We start from the raw sequence: 15,841 nt of genomic DNA, 5'->3' as shown, positions 1-15,841 counted from the left end.
TCCTTACTGAATGTTTGTGTGATTGGTCTCTGTCTCCCTGTGTAGAAACATGCGACGGGCTCAGATCTGTTTGTGAAGGTGTGTGACCACCTCAACCTGCTGGAGAGAGACTACTGTGGCCTGGCCGTCTGGGATACCCCCACCTCCAGGGTAGAGTACACTTTGTCTGGTTTAACAATGGGCTGCTCATCTAGGGTGAAGTGGGGAACAGTAATCTTAACCTTCCAAGTGAAAGGAGGGTAGATGGCATCTCATCTGTGGAGATTTCCTTTGGGAGAGAAAGATATGTTCAGTGAGTGGGTCGTTTTGAGTGTAGTTTGACTGCATGTTCTTGCCCATTAGAGAAACAGTACCTATAGGATGGAAGGTGCAGTTTCACCACATAGGGCAAAATGACTTTCTTACAGTACGGTGGCGTTCATTGAGTCTGTTCTCCCGCTGTCATTTACAGACATGGCTGGACGCCTCCAAAGAGATCCGGAAACAGGTGGCAGGTGGGTGATGTCAATACGATGACCTACAGTAAATACATGTTTCTAACTCAAATTACCAACAATACTCACACTGTATTTTCATCTCCAGATTATACATACGAGTTCACTTTCAACGTGAAGTTCTACCCTCCTGACCCAGCTCAGCTCACAGAAGACCTCACCAGGTTAATCTACACACACATCTAAATATCTGCCGGTAACTCAATTTCAGGGTGTCAGTGGTTAACTCCCATTCCCCTCCCTCTCTCTCTTCACTCTCTCTCTCTCTCTCCACCCTCGCCCCCCTCTCTCTCTCTTTTTCCCTTAACCCCCCCTTCCTCTTTCTCTCTCCCTCCACCCCCTCGCTCTCCCTCCCTCCTCCACCCCCTCGCTCTCCCTCCCTCCCTCCTCCACCCCCTCGCTCTCCCTCCCTCCCTCCTCCACCCCCTCGCTCTCCCTCCCTCCCTCCTCCACCCCCTCGCTCTCCCTCCCTCCCTCCTCCACCCCCTCGCTCTCCCTCCCTCCCTCCTCCACCCCCTCGCTCTCTCCCTCCCTCCTCCACCCCCTCGCTCTCTCCCTCCCTCCTCCACCCCCTCGCTCTCTCCCTCCCTCCTCCACCCCCTTGCTCTCTCTCCCTCCTCCACCCCCTCGCTCTCTCTCCCTCCTCCACCCCCTCGCTCTCTCTCCCTCCTCCACCCCCTCGCTCTCTCTCCCTCCTCCACCCCCTCGCTCTCTCTCCCTCCTCCACCCCCTCGCTCTCTCTCCCTCCTCCACCCCCTCGCTCTCTCTCTCCCTCCTCCACCCCCTCGCTCTCTCTCTCCCTCCTCCACCCCCTCGCACTCTCTCCTTCCCTCCTCCACCCCCCGCTCTCTCTCCCTCCCTCCTCCACCCCCCGCTCTCTCTCTCTCCCTCCCTCCTCCACCCCCTCGCTCGCTCTCCCTCCCTCCTCCACCCCCTCGCTCTCGCTCTCTCTCCCTCCCTCCTCCACCCCCTTGCTCTCTCCCTCCCTCCTCCGCCCCCTCGCACTCTCTCCCTCCAACCCCTCTTGCTCACCCTCCACCCCCTCGCAATATCTCTCTCACCCTTCACCTCTCGTCTCTCCTCTCTCTCTCTCTCTCTCTCTCTCTCTTTCCTCTCACCCTTCACCCCTCCTCTCTTCACCCCCCCCCTCTGCTCTCTTGCTCCTGCTCTTTCCACCCCTCTGTCTCACCCACCCCCTTTCTCTCTCCTTCCACCCCCTCTCTCTTTCTCCAACCCCCTTTCCCTCTCTCTCTCCATCTACCCCTCCCTCTCTCTCACTCCCTCTCGCAGGTACTACCTGTGTCTACAGCTGCGTAAAGACATCCTGAGTGGCCTGCTGCCATGCTCCTTTGTAACTCTGGCCATGCTAGGCTCCTACACGGCCCAGTCTGAGCTGGGGGAGTATGATCCAGAGGTCCACGGCTCTCACTATACCAAGGAGCTGAGGCTGGCCCCGGGACAGGGCAAAGAGCTGGAGGACAAGGTCATGGAGTTGCACCGCACATACAGGTAAGAACCAGGGGAGGACTGACTATATACTGGAACTATGATGTACAAAAGACCAGGGAGGACCAGACTATATACTGGAACTATCATGTAGAAAAGACCAGGGAGGACCAGACTCTATACTGGAACTATCATGTACAAAAGACCAGGGAGGACCAGACTATATACTGGAACTATCATGTACAAAATACCAGGGAGGACCAGACTATATACTGGAGTCATGTAGAAAAGACCAGACTATATACTGGAGTCATGTAGAAAAGACCAGGGAGGACCAGACTATATACTGGAGTCATGTAGAAAAGACCAGACTATATACTGGAACTATCATGTACAAAATACCAGGGAGGACCAGACTATATACTGGAGTCATGTAGAAAAGACCAGGGAGGACCAGACTCTATACTGGAGTAATGTAGAAAAGACCAGGGAGGACCAGACTCTATACTGGAGTAATGTAGAAATACCAGGGAGAACCAGACTCTATACTGGAACTATCATGTAGAAAAGACCAGGGAGGACCAGACTATATACTGGAGTAATGTAGAAATACCAGGGAGGACCAGACTATATACTGGAGTAATGTAGAAAAGACCAGGGAGGACCAGACTATATACTGGAGTAATGTAGAAATACCAGGGAGGACCAGACTATATACTGGAGTAATGTAGAAATACCAGGGAGGACCAGACTATATACTGGAACTATCATGTAGAAAAGACCAGGGAGGACCAGACTATATACTGGAACTATCATGTAGAAATACCAGGGAGGACCAGACTATATACTGGAGTAATGTAGAAATACCAGGGAGGACCAGACTATATACTGGAACTATCATGTAGAAAAGACCAGGGAGGACCAGACTATATACTGGAGTAATGTAGAAATACCAGGGAGGACCAGACTATATACTGGAGTCATGTAGAAAAGACCAGGGAGGACCAGACTCTATACTGGAGTAATGTAGAAATACCAGGGAGGACCAGACTCTATACTGGAACTATCATGTAGAAAAGACCAGGGAGGACCAGACTATATACTGGAGTAATGTAGAAATACCAGGGAGGACCAGACTCTATACTGGAGTAATGTAGGAAAGACCAGGGAGGACCAGACTATATACTGGAGTCATGTAGAAAAGACCAGACTATATACTGGAGTAATGTAGGAAAGACCAGGGAGGACCAGACTATATACTGGAGTAATGTAGAAAAGACCAGACTATATACTGGAACTATCATGTAGAAAAGACCAGGGAGGACCAGACTATATACTGGAGTAATGTAGAAATACCAGGGAGGACCAGACTATATACTGGAGTCATGTAGAAAAGACCAGGGAGGACCAGACTATATACTGGAGTAATGTAGAAATACCAGACTATATACTGGAGTAATGTAGGAAAGACCAGGGAGGACCAGACTATATACTGGAGTAATGTAGAAAAGACCAGACTATATACTGGAGTAATGTAGAAATACCAGGGAGGACCAGACTCTATACTGGAGTCATGTAGAAAAGACCAGACTATATACTGGAGTAATGTAGGAAAGACCAGACTATATACTGGAGTAATGTGGAAAAGACCAGACTATATACTGGAGTAATGTAGAAAAGACCAGACTATATACTGGAGTAATGTAGAAATACCAGGGAGGACCAGACTATATACTGGAGTCATGTAGAAAAGACCAGGGAGGACCAGACTATATACTGGAGTCATGTAGAAAAGACCAGACTATATACTGGAGTAATGTAGGAAAGACGAGACTATATACTGGAGTAATGTAGGAAAGACCAGACTAAATACTGGAGTAATGTAGAAAAGACCAGGGAGGACCAGACTATATACTGGAGTCATGTAGAAAAGACCAGACTATATACTGGAGTAATGTAGGAAAGACCAGACTATATACTGGAGTAATGTAGAAAAGACCAGGGAGGACAAGACTATATACTGGAGTCATGTAGAAAAGACCAGGGAGGACCAGACTATATACTGGAGTAATGTAGAAAAGACCAGACTATATACTGGAGTAATGTAGGAAAGACCAGACTATATACTGGAGTCATGTAGAAAAGACCAGGGAGGACAAGACTATATACTGGAGTAATGTAGAAAAGACCAGACTATATACTGGAGTAATGTAGAAAAGACCAGACTATATACTGGAGTAATGTAGAAAAGACCAGACTAAATACTGGAGTAATGTAGAAAAGACCAGACTATATACTGGAGTAATGTAGGAAAGACCAGGCAGGACCAGACTATATACTGGAGTCATGTAGAAAAGACCAGACTATATACTGGAGTAATGTAGAAAAGACCAGACTATATACTGGAGTAATGTAGGAAAGACCAGGCAGGACCAGACTATATACTGGAGTCATGTAGAAAAGACCAGACTATATACTGGAGTCATGTAGAAAAGACCAGGCTATATACTGGAGTAATGTAGAAAAGACCAGACTATATACTGGAGTAATGTAGGAAAGACCAGACTATATACTGGAGTAATGTAGGAAAGACCAGGCAGGACCAGACTATATACTGGAGTCATGTAGAAAAGACCAGACTATATACTGGAGTCATGTAGAAAAGACCAGGGAGGACCAGACTCTATACTGGAGTAATGTAGAAATACCAGGGAGGACCAGACTATATACTGGAGTAATGTAGAAATACCAGGGAGGACCAGACTCTATACTGGAACTATCATGTAGAAAAGACCAGGGAGGACCAGACTCTATACTGGAGTAATGTAGAAAAGACGAGGGAGGACCAGACTATATACTGGAGTAATGTAGAAAAGACCAGGGAGGACCAGACTCTATACTGGAGTAATGTAGAAATACCAGGGAGGACCAGACTATATACTGGAGTAATGTAGAAATACCAGGGAGGACCAGACTCTATACTGGAACTATCATGTAGAAAAGACCAGGGAGGACCAGACTCTATACTGGAGTAATGTAGAAAAGACGAGGGAGGACCAGACTATATACTGGAGTAATGTAGAAATACCAGGGAGGACCAGACTCTATACTGGAACTATCATGTAGAAAAGACCAGGGAGGACCAGACTATATACTGGAGTAATGTAGAAAAGACCAGACTATATACTGGAGTAATGTAGAAATACCAGGGAGGACCAGACTATATACTGGAGTAATGTAGAAATACCAGGGAGGACCAGACTATATACTGGAGTCATGTAGAAAAGACCAGGGAGGACCAGACTATATACTGGAGTCATGTAGAAAAGACCAGGGAGGACCAGACTCTATACTGGAGTAATGTAGAAATACCAGGGAGGACCAGACTATATACTGGAGTAATGTAGAAATACCAGGGAGGACCAGACTATATACTGGAGTAATGTAGAAAAGACCAGGGAGGACCAGACTATATACTGGAGTAATGTAGAAAAGACCAGACTATATACTGGAGTAATGTAGGAAAGACCAGGGAGGACCAGACTCTATACTGGAACTATCATGTACAAAATACCAGGGAGGACCAGACTATATACTGGAGTAATGTAGAAATACCAGGGAGGACCAGACTATATACTGGAGTAATGTAGAAATACCAGGGAGGACCAGACTATATACTGGAGTAATGTAGAAAAGACCAGACTATATACTGGAGTAATGTAGGAAAGACCAGGGAGGACCAGACTCTATACTGGAGTCATGTAGAAAAGACGAGGGAGGACCAGACTATATACTGGAGTAATGTAGGAAAGACGAGGGAGGACCAGACTATATCGAACCCACAACCCTGGCGTTGCAAGCACCATGCTCTACACCGGACCTGTTTACATTACCTCTTCTTCTCTGTAACCTTTATTTAACTAGGCAAGTCAGTTAAGAACAAATTCTTATTTACAATGACGGCCTACTGGGGAACAGTGGGTTAACTGCCTTATTCAGGGGCAGAACAACAGACAACCTTGTCAGCTCAGGGATTCAATCCAGCAACCTTTCAGTTCCTGGCCCAACCCTCTGACCACTAGGATACCTGCTGTACCCATCTCTGTGTTTGTCTCCAGATCCATGAGTCCAGCCCAGGCAGACATGTTGTTTCTGGAGAATGCCAAGAAGCTGTCTATGTATGGAGTGGATCTGCACCAAGCCAAGGTACACTTTAAGATGTTCTGGAATCTAGGACTGGAACACTTCTATCTACAGAAGGAACATTTTTTATATATATATTTTTAAGAGCGGTCAGAAAAAGTAGAAAACTATCAAATCGAAGTGCATGATTTGGGAATAACAAGGTTAGGCAACTCTAGCAGCCACAGATTTTGAATTACAAAATCGCTGTCATCATCAAACAAGAGATGAATCTGTGCTGCTGAAAGTGTAGCAGAGGCTGCCTCCTAGTGGCATGTTGAGGTAAATGCAGGAATAACAGTGACAGAAAGATGCCTATAGTGTATATGATGAGGGTGTATAGAACATATTGATCATCTTTACCAAATGTACTTTTCCTACATGCTCACAGGATCTTGAGGGTGTGGACATCACTCTAGGGGTGTGTTCTGGTGGTCTCATGGTATATAAGGACAAGCTGAGGATCAATCGTTTCCCCTGGCCCAAAGTCCTCAAGATCTCCTACAAGCGAAGCAGCTTCTTCATCAAGGTCCGTCCCTCTGAACAAGAACAGTATGAGAGCACAATCGGCTTCAAGCTGCCCAACTACAAGGCCTCCAAGAAGCTGTGGAAGGCCTCAGTGGAACACCATACCTTCTTCAGGTGAGAAACTCACTGTCCCTCAGTGATACAGTGGTGAATAAATAGCTGGTGGGTAAACTGTGATCGCCGTTCACGGTGAGTCAAATCATTTCCCTATACTTTAAGTTGAAGAAATGAATGGAACTCTATACTTTAAGTTGAAGAAATGAATGGAACTCTATATTGAGACTGTTTAGGGGTTAAATACATGTCAAATAAAGTTTCCTGATCTATCTTCTATCTCTCAGATATAGGACACTTCAGAACAAACTTCCTTTAGATGTTCTGGGGGGGGGACTATCTGTTGCTCCATGTATCTGTTATTCTATGTGTTGTATGTGCTAATAGCAGTAAGGCCAAGTACACATTTTCATCAAATCATTCATTCATAATAATAAAAAGATGGATACTTCAAGGGTCTTAAAATTAAAAATCAAATAGCTAAATGATCCTAGGTATGATCTTCTTAAAACAATTCCATATAGCTTAGTAGACCCCCCCCCCCCCCCCCCCCCCCTGGGTTAGACAGGGCTTTGACTGTAATGGTCTAATAATATTATCTTTGAGAACTAACAATCAGCAAAACAAAACTAGATAGTCAGGGAGAATTGAAAAAGCCCTAAACAATTCATTTAACAGTAGAGATTTTGTTATGTTTGAGCGAAAGAACACAGCATTAGCCATGGCAAAATGCATAGGATTGCAGGAAGTTAGCCTTACAATTGCAAAAATGTCTCTTAGCTCCATGGAGAAATTTGTATAATTTCAGGAAATTGGCTTATAGATGCAAACGTTTCTCTTCTTCTAAAATGTTCAGTCGAGCCAACGTGCATTTAACCTCCGCTACACCACTGCTCACCCTGCTTCCAACTAACAAGTTACCCTTAACCATAGATCTAGGATCAGATTATCCTACTCCCCAATCCTGACCTTAACCATTAGGACGTTAAAACAATATCTGATCCCATATCAACTTCTACCTACTCCACTTCCTGGATCATCTGCTCCATAGAGATACAATAAAAGTGTTCTATTTAATTCTGTCATCTGCACCCCATTACTGCCCGACAACAGGGGGCTATTCTCAGGTTACCAATCCCTTGTGCATTCTAATTGGCCCCTGCAGCATAACCTTTCTGAGAGTAACTCTATTAGCACCGGTGGTAGTTTAACTCTGCTACAGTGCTGTGAAAAATATTTGCCCCCTTACGGATTTTCTCTATTTGTGCATATTTTTGATACTGAATGTTATCAGATCTTCAACCACATCTGGGGGGGTGGGGGATTCCTGCACAGAGACGTGAGACTGATCAACAACTATAGGAAGCGTCTGGTTGGAGTCATTGCAGCTAAAGGTGGAAGAACCAGTTATTGAGTGTAAGGGGGCAATGACTTTTACACACAGACATTGGGTGTTACATAACTTTGTTCATGAAATAAGTATGTAATTGTTGTGTTATTTGTTCACTCAGGTTACCTTTATCTAATATTATGTTTTGTTTGAAGATATGATAACATTCAGTATCAAAAATATACAAAGTAGAGAATTAGGAAGGGGGCAAAACCTTTTCACAGGACTGTACGTGACAAGTCCGTCATACAGGAGGAGCTCTGGATTAAGATGGTTCAGGTAACATGAGGTTGGTCTAAATCACCTGGCCGTATGCCAATTGGAGGAACATGACTAAGCTTTTACTAAAGCTGGAGTTCGGCTGGCCCAGTGATGTGATTTATTGATTCATCACATCACTGGGCAAGCTATTATGAACTATGAAACTAAATCATTATAATAAGCATGTCTATAAACTGTGAGTGACTGTGATTCTCCTCCCTCAGGGTGTCGTCCGTGGAGCCCCCGTCGTCCCGCTCCCGGTTCCTGGCGCTGGGGTCAAAGTTCAGGTACAGTGGCCGTACCCAGGCCCAGACCCGCCAGGCCAGTTCCATGATCGCCCGGCCCGCCCCTCGCTTCACACGGTCCGCCAGCAAGAGGCTGTCCCGCACCATCGACGAAGGTGTGGGTGTGTGTATGCGTGTATTACAGTATGTGCTTTTTTGTGTGTGGGAATGTGTATGTTCGTGCCAGCGTGCACGACTTCAGGATCAGTCTCTCACCAACTTGTCCCATTCTTGTAGCTGGAGATGATGATCTCCAAGCCTCGCAGCTCTCTGCTAGTCCAAACAAGACCGAGGATGACGATTGGTTCTTCATGCTGGGATCTGACCAACCCCAGACTTTCTTTTCACCAGGTAGCCAATCAGGAACCATGTGGACCATCATTGAAGTTTTGACTCAGCTTACAAAGAGCAACCTCAGTTCAGCCTTGCTAGAGAACTACGTACTGTAGCTTTGAGTCAGCTTGATCTAACCATGCGCTCTGTCGGTCCTCTCATCATCTCATTAGCTCCAACCCTTATGCTGAGGCCTAATCTCAGGCCAGCTTGGGTCAACGCTGGTGACTCACCAAGGGCAGCTCAGAATGACCTGCCAATCAATCACAGCTACAGTTACATTGATGCTCCATTCACTTCTAACAGCTTATGACTGACTAACAGCAGCTTCAGAGCTCTTGAGTCTTTGGTCTGTGTTGTGTTGCTTGTTAAAGAGAGCCTTCAGTTCTTTGGTCTGTGTTGTGTTGCTTGTTAAAGAGAGCCTTCAGTTCTTTGGTCTGTGTTGTGTTGCTTGTTAAAGAGAGCCTTCAGTTCTTTGGTCTGTGTTGCTTGTTAAAGAGAGCCTTCAGTTCTTTGGTCTGTGTTGCTTGTTTAAGAGAGCCTTCAGTTCTTTGGTCTGTGTTGTTTTGCTTGTTAAAGAGAGCCTTCAGTTCTTTGGTCTGTGTTGTGTTGCTTGTTAAAGAGTCTTCAGTTCTTTGGTCTGTGTTGTGTTGCTTGTTAAAGAGAGCCTTCAGTTCTTTGGTCTGTGTTGCTTGTTAAAGAGAGTCTTCAGTTCTTTGGTTTGTGTTGTGTTGCTTGTTAAAGAGAGCCTTCAGTGCTTTGGTCTGTGTTGTGTTGCTTGTTAAAGAGAGCCTTCAGTTCTTTGGTCTGTGTTGTGTTGCTTGTTAAAGAGAGCCTTCAGTTCTTTGGTCCGTGTTGTGTTGCTTGTTAAAGAGAGTCTTCAGTTCTTTGGTCTGTGTTGTGTTGCTTGTTAAAGAGAGCCTTCAGTTCTTTGGTCTGTGTTGTGTTGCTTGTTAAAGAGAGTCTTCAGTGCTTTGGTCTGTGTTGTTTTGCTTGTTAAAGAGAGCCTTCAGTTCTTTGGTCTGTGTTGTGTTGCTTGTTAAAGAGAGCCTTCAGTTCTTTGGTCTGTGTTGTGTTGCTTGTTAAAGAGAGCCTTCAGTTCTTTGGTCTGTGTTGTGTTGCTTGTTAAAGAGAGCCTTCAGTTCTTTGGTCTGTGTTGTGTTGCTTGTTAAAGAGAGCCTTCAGTTCTTTGGTCTGTGTTGCTTGTTAAAGAGAGCCTTCAGTTCTTTGGTCTGTGTTGTGTTGCTTGTTAAAGAGAGCCTTCAGTTCTTTGGTCTGTGTTGTGTTGCTTGTTAAAGAGAGCCTTCAGTTCTTTGGTCTGTGTTGCGTTGCTTGTTAAAGAGAGTCTTCAGTTCTTTGGTCTGTGTTGCGTTGCTTGTTAAAGAGAGCCTTCAGTTCTTTGGTCTGTGTTGTGTTGCTTGTTAAAGAGAGCCTTCAGTTCTTTGGTCTGTGTTGTGTTGCTTGTTAAAGAGAGCCTTCAGTTCTTTGGTCTGTGTTGCTTGTTAAAGAGAGCCTTCAGTTCTTTGGTCTGTGTTGTGTTGCTTGTTAAAGAGAGCCTTCAGTTCTTTGGTCTGTGTTGTGTTGCTTGTTAAAGAGAGCCTTCAGTTCTTTGGTCTGTGTTGCGTTGCTTGTTAAAGAGAGTCTTCAGTTCTTTGGTCTGTGTTGCGTTGCTTGTTAAAGAGAGCCTTCAGTTCTTTGGTCTGTGTTGTGTTGCTTGTTAAAGAGAGCCTTCAGTTCTTTGGTCTGTGTTGTGTTGCTTGTTAAAGAGAGCCTTCAGTTCTTTGGTCTGTGTTGTGTTGCTTGTTAAAGAGAGCCTTCAGTTCTTTGGTCCGTGTTGTGTTGCTTGTTAAAGAGAGCCTTCAGTTATTTGGTCTGTGTTGTGTTGCTTGTTAAAGAGAGCCTTCAGTTCTTTGGTCTGTGTTGCTTGTTAAAGAGAGCCTTCAGTTCTTTGGTCTGTGTTGTGTTGCTTGTTAAAGAGAGTCTTCAGTTCTTTGGTCTGTGTTGTGTTGCTTGTTAAAGAGAGCCTTCAGTTCTTTGGTCTGTGTTGTGTTGCTTGTTAAAGAGAGCCTTCAGTTCTTTGGTCTGTGTTGCTTGTTAAAGAGAGCCTTCAGTTCTTTGGTCTGTGTTGTGTTGCTTGTTAAAGAGAGCCTTCAGTTCTTTGGTCCGTGTTGTGTTGCTTGTTAAAGAGAGTCTTCAGTTCTTTGGTCTGTGTTGTGTTGCTTGTTAAAGAGAGCCTTCAGTTCTTTGGTCTGTGTTGTGTTGCTTGTTAAAGAGAGTCTTCAGTGCTTTGGTCTGTGTTGTTTTGCTTGTTAAAGAGAGCCTTCAGTTCTTTGGTCTGTGTTGTGTTGCTTGTTAAAGAGAGCCTTCAGTTCTTTGGTCTGTGTTGTGTTGCTTGTTAAAGAGAGCCTTCAGTTCTTTGGTCTGTGTTGTATTGCTTGTTAAAGAGAGCCTTCAGTTCTTTGGTCTGTGTTGTGTTGCTTGTTAAAGAGAGCCTTCAGTTCTTTGGTCTGTGTTGTGTTGCTTGTTAAAGAGAGCCTTCAGTTCTTTGGTCTGTGTTGCGTTGCTTGTTAAAGAGAGTCTTCAGTTCTTTGGTCTGTGTTGCGTTGCTTGTTAAAGAGAGCCTTCAGTTCTTTGGTCTGTGTTGTGTTGCTTGTTAAAGAGAGCCTTCAGTTCTTTGGTCTGTGTTGTGTTGCTTGTTAAAGAGAGCCTTCAGTTCTTTGGTCTGTGTTGCTTGTTAAAGAGAGCCTTCAGTTCTTTGGTCTGTGTTGTGTTGCTTGTTAAAGAGAGCCTTCAGTTCTTTGGTCTGTGTTGTGTTGCTTGTTAAAGAGAGCCTTCAGTTCTTTGGTCTGTGTTGCGTTGCTTGTTAAAGAGAGTCTTCAGTTCTTTGGTCTGTGTTGCGTTGCTTGTTAAAGAGAGCCTTCAGTTCTTTGGTCTGTGTTGTGTTGCTTGTTAAAGAGAGCCTTCAGTTCTTTGGTCTGTGTTGTGTTGCTTGTTAAAGAGAGCCTTCAGTTCTTTGGTCTGTGTTGTGTTGCTTGTTAAAGAGAGCCTTCAGTTCTTTGGTCCGTGTTGTGTTGCTTGTTAAAGAGAGCCTTCAGTTATTTGGTCTGTGTTGTGTTGCTTGTTAAAGAGAGCCTTCAGTTCTTTGGTCTGTGTTGCTTGTTAAAGAGAGCCTTCAGTTCTTTGGTCTGTGTTGTGTTGCTTGTTAAAGAGAGTCTTCAGTTCTTTGGTCTGTGTTGTGTTGCTTGTTAAAGAGAGTCTTCAGTTCTTTGGTCTGTGTTGTGTTGCTTGTTAAAGAGAGCCTTCAGTTCTTTGGTCTGTGTTGTGTTGCTTGTTAAAGAGAGTCTTCAGTGCTTTGGTCTGTGTTGTTTTGCTTGTTAAAGAGAGCCTTCAGTTCTTTGGTCTGTGTTGTGTTGCTTGTTAAAGAGAGCCTTCAGTTCTTTGGTCTGTGTTGTGTTGCTTGTTAAAGAGAGCCTTCAGTTCTTTGGTCTGTGTTGTGTTGCTTGTTAAAGAGAGCCTTCAGTTCTTTGGTCTGTGTTGTGTTGCTTGTTAAAGAGAGCCTTCAGTTCTTTGGTCTGTGTTGCTTGTTAAAGAGAGCCTTCAGTTCTTTGGTCTGTGTTGTGTTGCTTGTTAAAGAGAGCCTTCAGTTCTTTGGTCTGTGTTGTGTTGCTTGTTAAAGAGAGCCTTCAGTTCTTTGGTCTGTGTTGCGTTGCTTGTTAAAGAGAGTCTTCAGTTCTTTGGTCTGTGTTGCGTTGCTTGTTAAAGAGAGCCTTCAGTTCTTTGGTCTGTGTTGTGTTGCTTGTTAAAGAGAGCCTTCAGTTCTTTGGTCTGTGTTGTGTTGCTTGTTAAAGAGAGCCTTCAGTTCTTTGGTCTGTGTTGCTTGTTAAAGAGAGCCTTCAGTTCTTTGGTCTGTGTTGTGTTGCTTGTTAAAGAGAGCCTTCAGTTCTTTGGTCTGTGTTGTGTTGCTTGTTAAAGAGAGCCTTCAGTTCTTTGGTCTGTGTTGTGTTGCTTGTTAAAGAGAGTCTTCAGTGCTTTGGTCTGTGTTGTTTTGCTTGTTAAAGAGAGCCTTCAGTTCTTTGGTCTGTGTTGTGTTGCTTGTTAAAGAGAGCCTTCAGTTCTTTGGTCTGTGTTGCTTGTTAAAGAGAGCCTTCAGTTCTTTGGTCTGTGTTGCTTGTTTAAGAGAGCCTTCAGTTCTTTGGTCTGTGTTGTTTTGCTTGTTAAAGAGAGCCTTCAGTTCTTTGGTCTGTGTTGTGTTGCTTGTTAAAGAGTCTTCAGTTCTTTGGTCTGTGTTGTGTTGCTTGTTAAAGAGAGCCTTCAGTTCTTTGGTCTGTGTTGCTTGTTAAAGAGAGTCTTCAGTTCTTTGGTTTGTGTTGTGTTGCTTGTTAAAGAGAGCCTTCAGTGCTTTGGTCTGTGTTGTGTTGCTTGTTAAAGAGAGCCTTCAGTTCTTTGGTCTGTGTTGTGTTGCTTGTTAAAGAGAGCCTTCAGTTCTTTGGTCCGTGTTGTGTTGCTTGTTAAAGAGAGTCTTCAGTTCTTTGGTCTGTGTTGTGTTGCTTGTTAAAGAGAGCCTTCAGTTCTTTGGTCTGTGTTGTGTTGCTTGTTAAAGAGAGTCTTCAGTGCTTTGGTCTGTGTTGTTTTGCTTGTTAAAGAGAGCCTTCAGTTCTTTGGTCTGTGTTGTGTTGCTTGTTAAAGAGAGCCTTCAGTTCTTTGGTCTGTGTTGTGTTGCTTGTTAAAGAGAGCCTTCAGTTCTTTGGTCTGTGTTGTGTTGCTTGTTAAAGAGAGCCTTCAGTTCTTTGGTCTGTGTTGTGTTGCTTGTTAAAGAGAGCCTTCAGTTCTTTGGTCTGTGTTGCTTGTTAAAGAGAGCCTTCAGTTCTTTGGTCTGTGTTGTGTTGCTTGTTAAAGAGAGCCTTCAGTTCTTTGGTCTGTGTTGTGTTGCTTGTTAAAGAGAGCCTTCAGTTCTTTGGTCTGTGTTGCGTTGCTTGTTAAAGAGAGTCTTCAGTTCTTTGGTCTGTGTTGCGTTGCTTGTTAAAGAGAGCCTTCAGTTCTTTGGTCTGTGTTGTGTTGCTTGTTAAAGAGAGCCTTCAGTTCTTTGGTCTGTGTTGTGTTGCTTGTTAAAGAGAGCCTTCAGTTCTTTGGTCTGTGTTGCTTGTTAAAGAGAGCCTTCAGTTCTTTGGTCTGTGTTGTGTTGCTTGTTAAAGAGAGCCTTCAGTTCTTTGGTCTGTGTTGTGTTGCTTGTTAAAGAGAGCCTTCAGTTCTTTGGTCTGTGTTGCGTTGCTTGTTAAAGAGAGTCTTCAGTTCTTTGGTCTGTGTTGCGTTGCTTGTTAAAGAGAGCCTTCAGTTCTTTGGTCTGTGTTGTGTTGCTTGTTAAAGAGAGCCTTCAGTTCTTTGGTCTGTGTTGTGTTGCTTGTTAAAGAGAGCCTTCAGTTCTTTGGTCTGTGTTGTGTTGCTTGTTAAAGAGAGCCTTCAGTTCTTTGGTCCGTGTTGTGTTGCTTGTTAAAGAGAGCCTTCAGTTATTTGGTCTGTGTTGTGTTGCTTGTTAAAGAGAGCCTTCAGTTCTTTGGTCTGTGTTGCTTGTTAAAGAGAGCCTTCAGTTCTTTGGTCTGTGTTGTGTTGCTTGTTAAAGAGAGTCTTCAGTTCTTTGGTCTGTGTTGTGTTGCTTGTTAAAGAGAGCCTTCAGTTCTTTGGTCTGTGTTGTGTTGCTTGTTAAAGAGAGCCTTCAGTTCTTTGGTCTGTGTTGCTTGTTAAAGAGAGCCTTCAGTTCTTTGGTCTGTGTTGTGTTGCTTGTTAAAGAGAGCCTTCAGTTCTTTGGTCCGTGTTGTGTTGCTTGTTAAAGAGAGTCTTCAGTTCTTTGGTCTGTGTTGTGTTGCTTGTTAAAGAGAGCCTTCAGTTCTTTGGTCTGTGTTGTGTTGCTTGTTAAAGAGAGTCTTCAGTGCTTTGGTCTGTGTTGTTTTGCTTGTTAAAGAGAGCCTTCAGTTCTTTGGTCTGTGTTGTGTTGCTTGTTAAAGAGAGCCTTCAGTTCTTTGGTCTGTGTTGTGTTGCTTGTTAAAGAGAGCCTTCAGTTCTTTGGTCTGTGTTGTATTGCTTGTTAAAGAGAGCCTTCAGTTCTTTGGTCTGTGTTGTGTTGCTTGTTAAAGAGAGCCTTCAGTTCTTTGGTCTGTGTTGTGTTGCTTGTTAAAGAGAGCCTTCAGTTCTTTGGTCTGTGTTGCGTTGCTTGTTAAAGAGAGTCTTCAGTTCTTTGGTCTGTGTTGCGTTGCTTGTTAAAGAGAGCCTTCAGTTCTTTGGTCTGTGTTGTGTTGCTTGTTAAAGAGAGCCTTCAGTTCTTTGGTCTGTGTTGTGTTGCTTGTTAAAGAGAGCCTTCAGTTCTTTGGTCTGTGTTGCTTGTTAAAGAGAGCCTTCAGTTCTTTGGTCTGTGTTGTGTTGCTTGTTAAAGAGAGCCTTCAGTTCTTTGGTCTGTGTTGTGTTGCTTGTTAAAGAGAGCCTTCAGTTCTTTGGTCTGTGTTGCGTTGCTTGTTAAAGAGAGTCTTCAGTTCTTTGGTCTGTGTTGCGTTGCTTGTTAAAGAGAGCCTTCAGTTCTTTGGTCTGTGTTGTGTTGCTTGTTAAAGAGAGCCTTCAGTTCTTTGGTCTGTGTTGTGTTGCTTGTTAAAGAGAGCCTTCAGTTCTTTGGTCTGTGTTGTGTTGCTTGTTAAAGAGAGCCTTCAGTTCTTTGGTCCGTGTTGTGTTGCTTGTTAAAGAGAGCCTTCAGTTATTTGGTCTGTGTTGTGTTGCTTGTTAAAGAGAGCCTTCAGTTCTTTGGTCTGTGTTGCTTGTTAAAGAGAGCCTTCAGTTCTTTGGTCTGTGTTGTGTTGCTTGTTAAAGAGAGTCTTCAGTTCTTTGGT

At 44.2% G+C, this 15,841-nt stretch overlaps 1 protein-coding gene across 50 annotated transcripts in view; it reads left to right on the top strand.

Annotated features, from left to right (window-relative positions):
- LOC110510828 (protein 4.1) overlaps window positions 1-15,841 on the top strand; it is a 72,843-nt gene that overhangs the window by 24,671 nt on the left and 32,331 nt on the right. For 49 of the 50 annotated variants that reach the window (XM_090188105.1, XM_090188030.1, XM_090187938.1 and 46 more), the window contains exons 4-11: window positions 46-150; window positions 452-494; window positions 583-658; window positions 1,785-2,003; window positions 6,059-6,146; window positions 6,514-6,764; window positions 8,580-8,755; window positions 8,877-8,990. In XM_090188105.1, coding sequence (XP_090044231.1) covers window positions 46-150; window positions 452-494; window positions 583-658; window positions 1,785-2,003; window positions 6,059-6,146; window positions 6,514-6,764; window positions 8,580-8,755; window positions 8,877-8,990 — 1,072 coding nt within the window. The remainder of the gene's footprint in view (window positions 1-45; window positions 151-451; window positions 495-582; window positions 659-1,784; window positions 2,004-6,058; window positions 6,147-6,513; window positions 6,765-8,579; window positions 8,756-8,876; window positions 8,991-15,841) is intronic. The other variant, XM_090188116.1, reaches the window with a different exon arrangement.

Source organism: Oncorhynchus mykiss, chromosome 2 (assembly GCF_057628025.1).
Source record: "Oncorhynchus mykiss isolate SJ-2025 chromosome 2, ASM5762802v1, whole genome shotgun sequence".
NCBI classification, from domain to species: domain Eukaryota; kingdom Metazoa; phylum Chordata; class Actinopteri; order Salmoniformes; family Salmonidae; genus Oncorhynchus; species Oncorhynchus mykiss.
The sequence above is the reverse complement of the archived record's forward strand: the minus strand, read 5'-3'. Positions and strand labels throughout refer to the sequence as shown.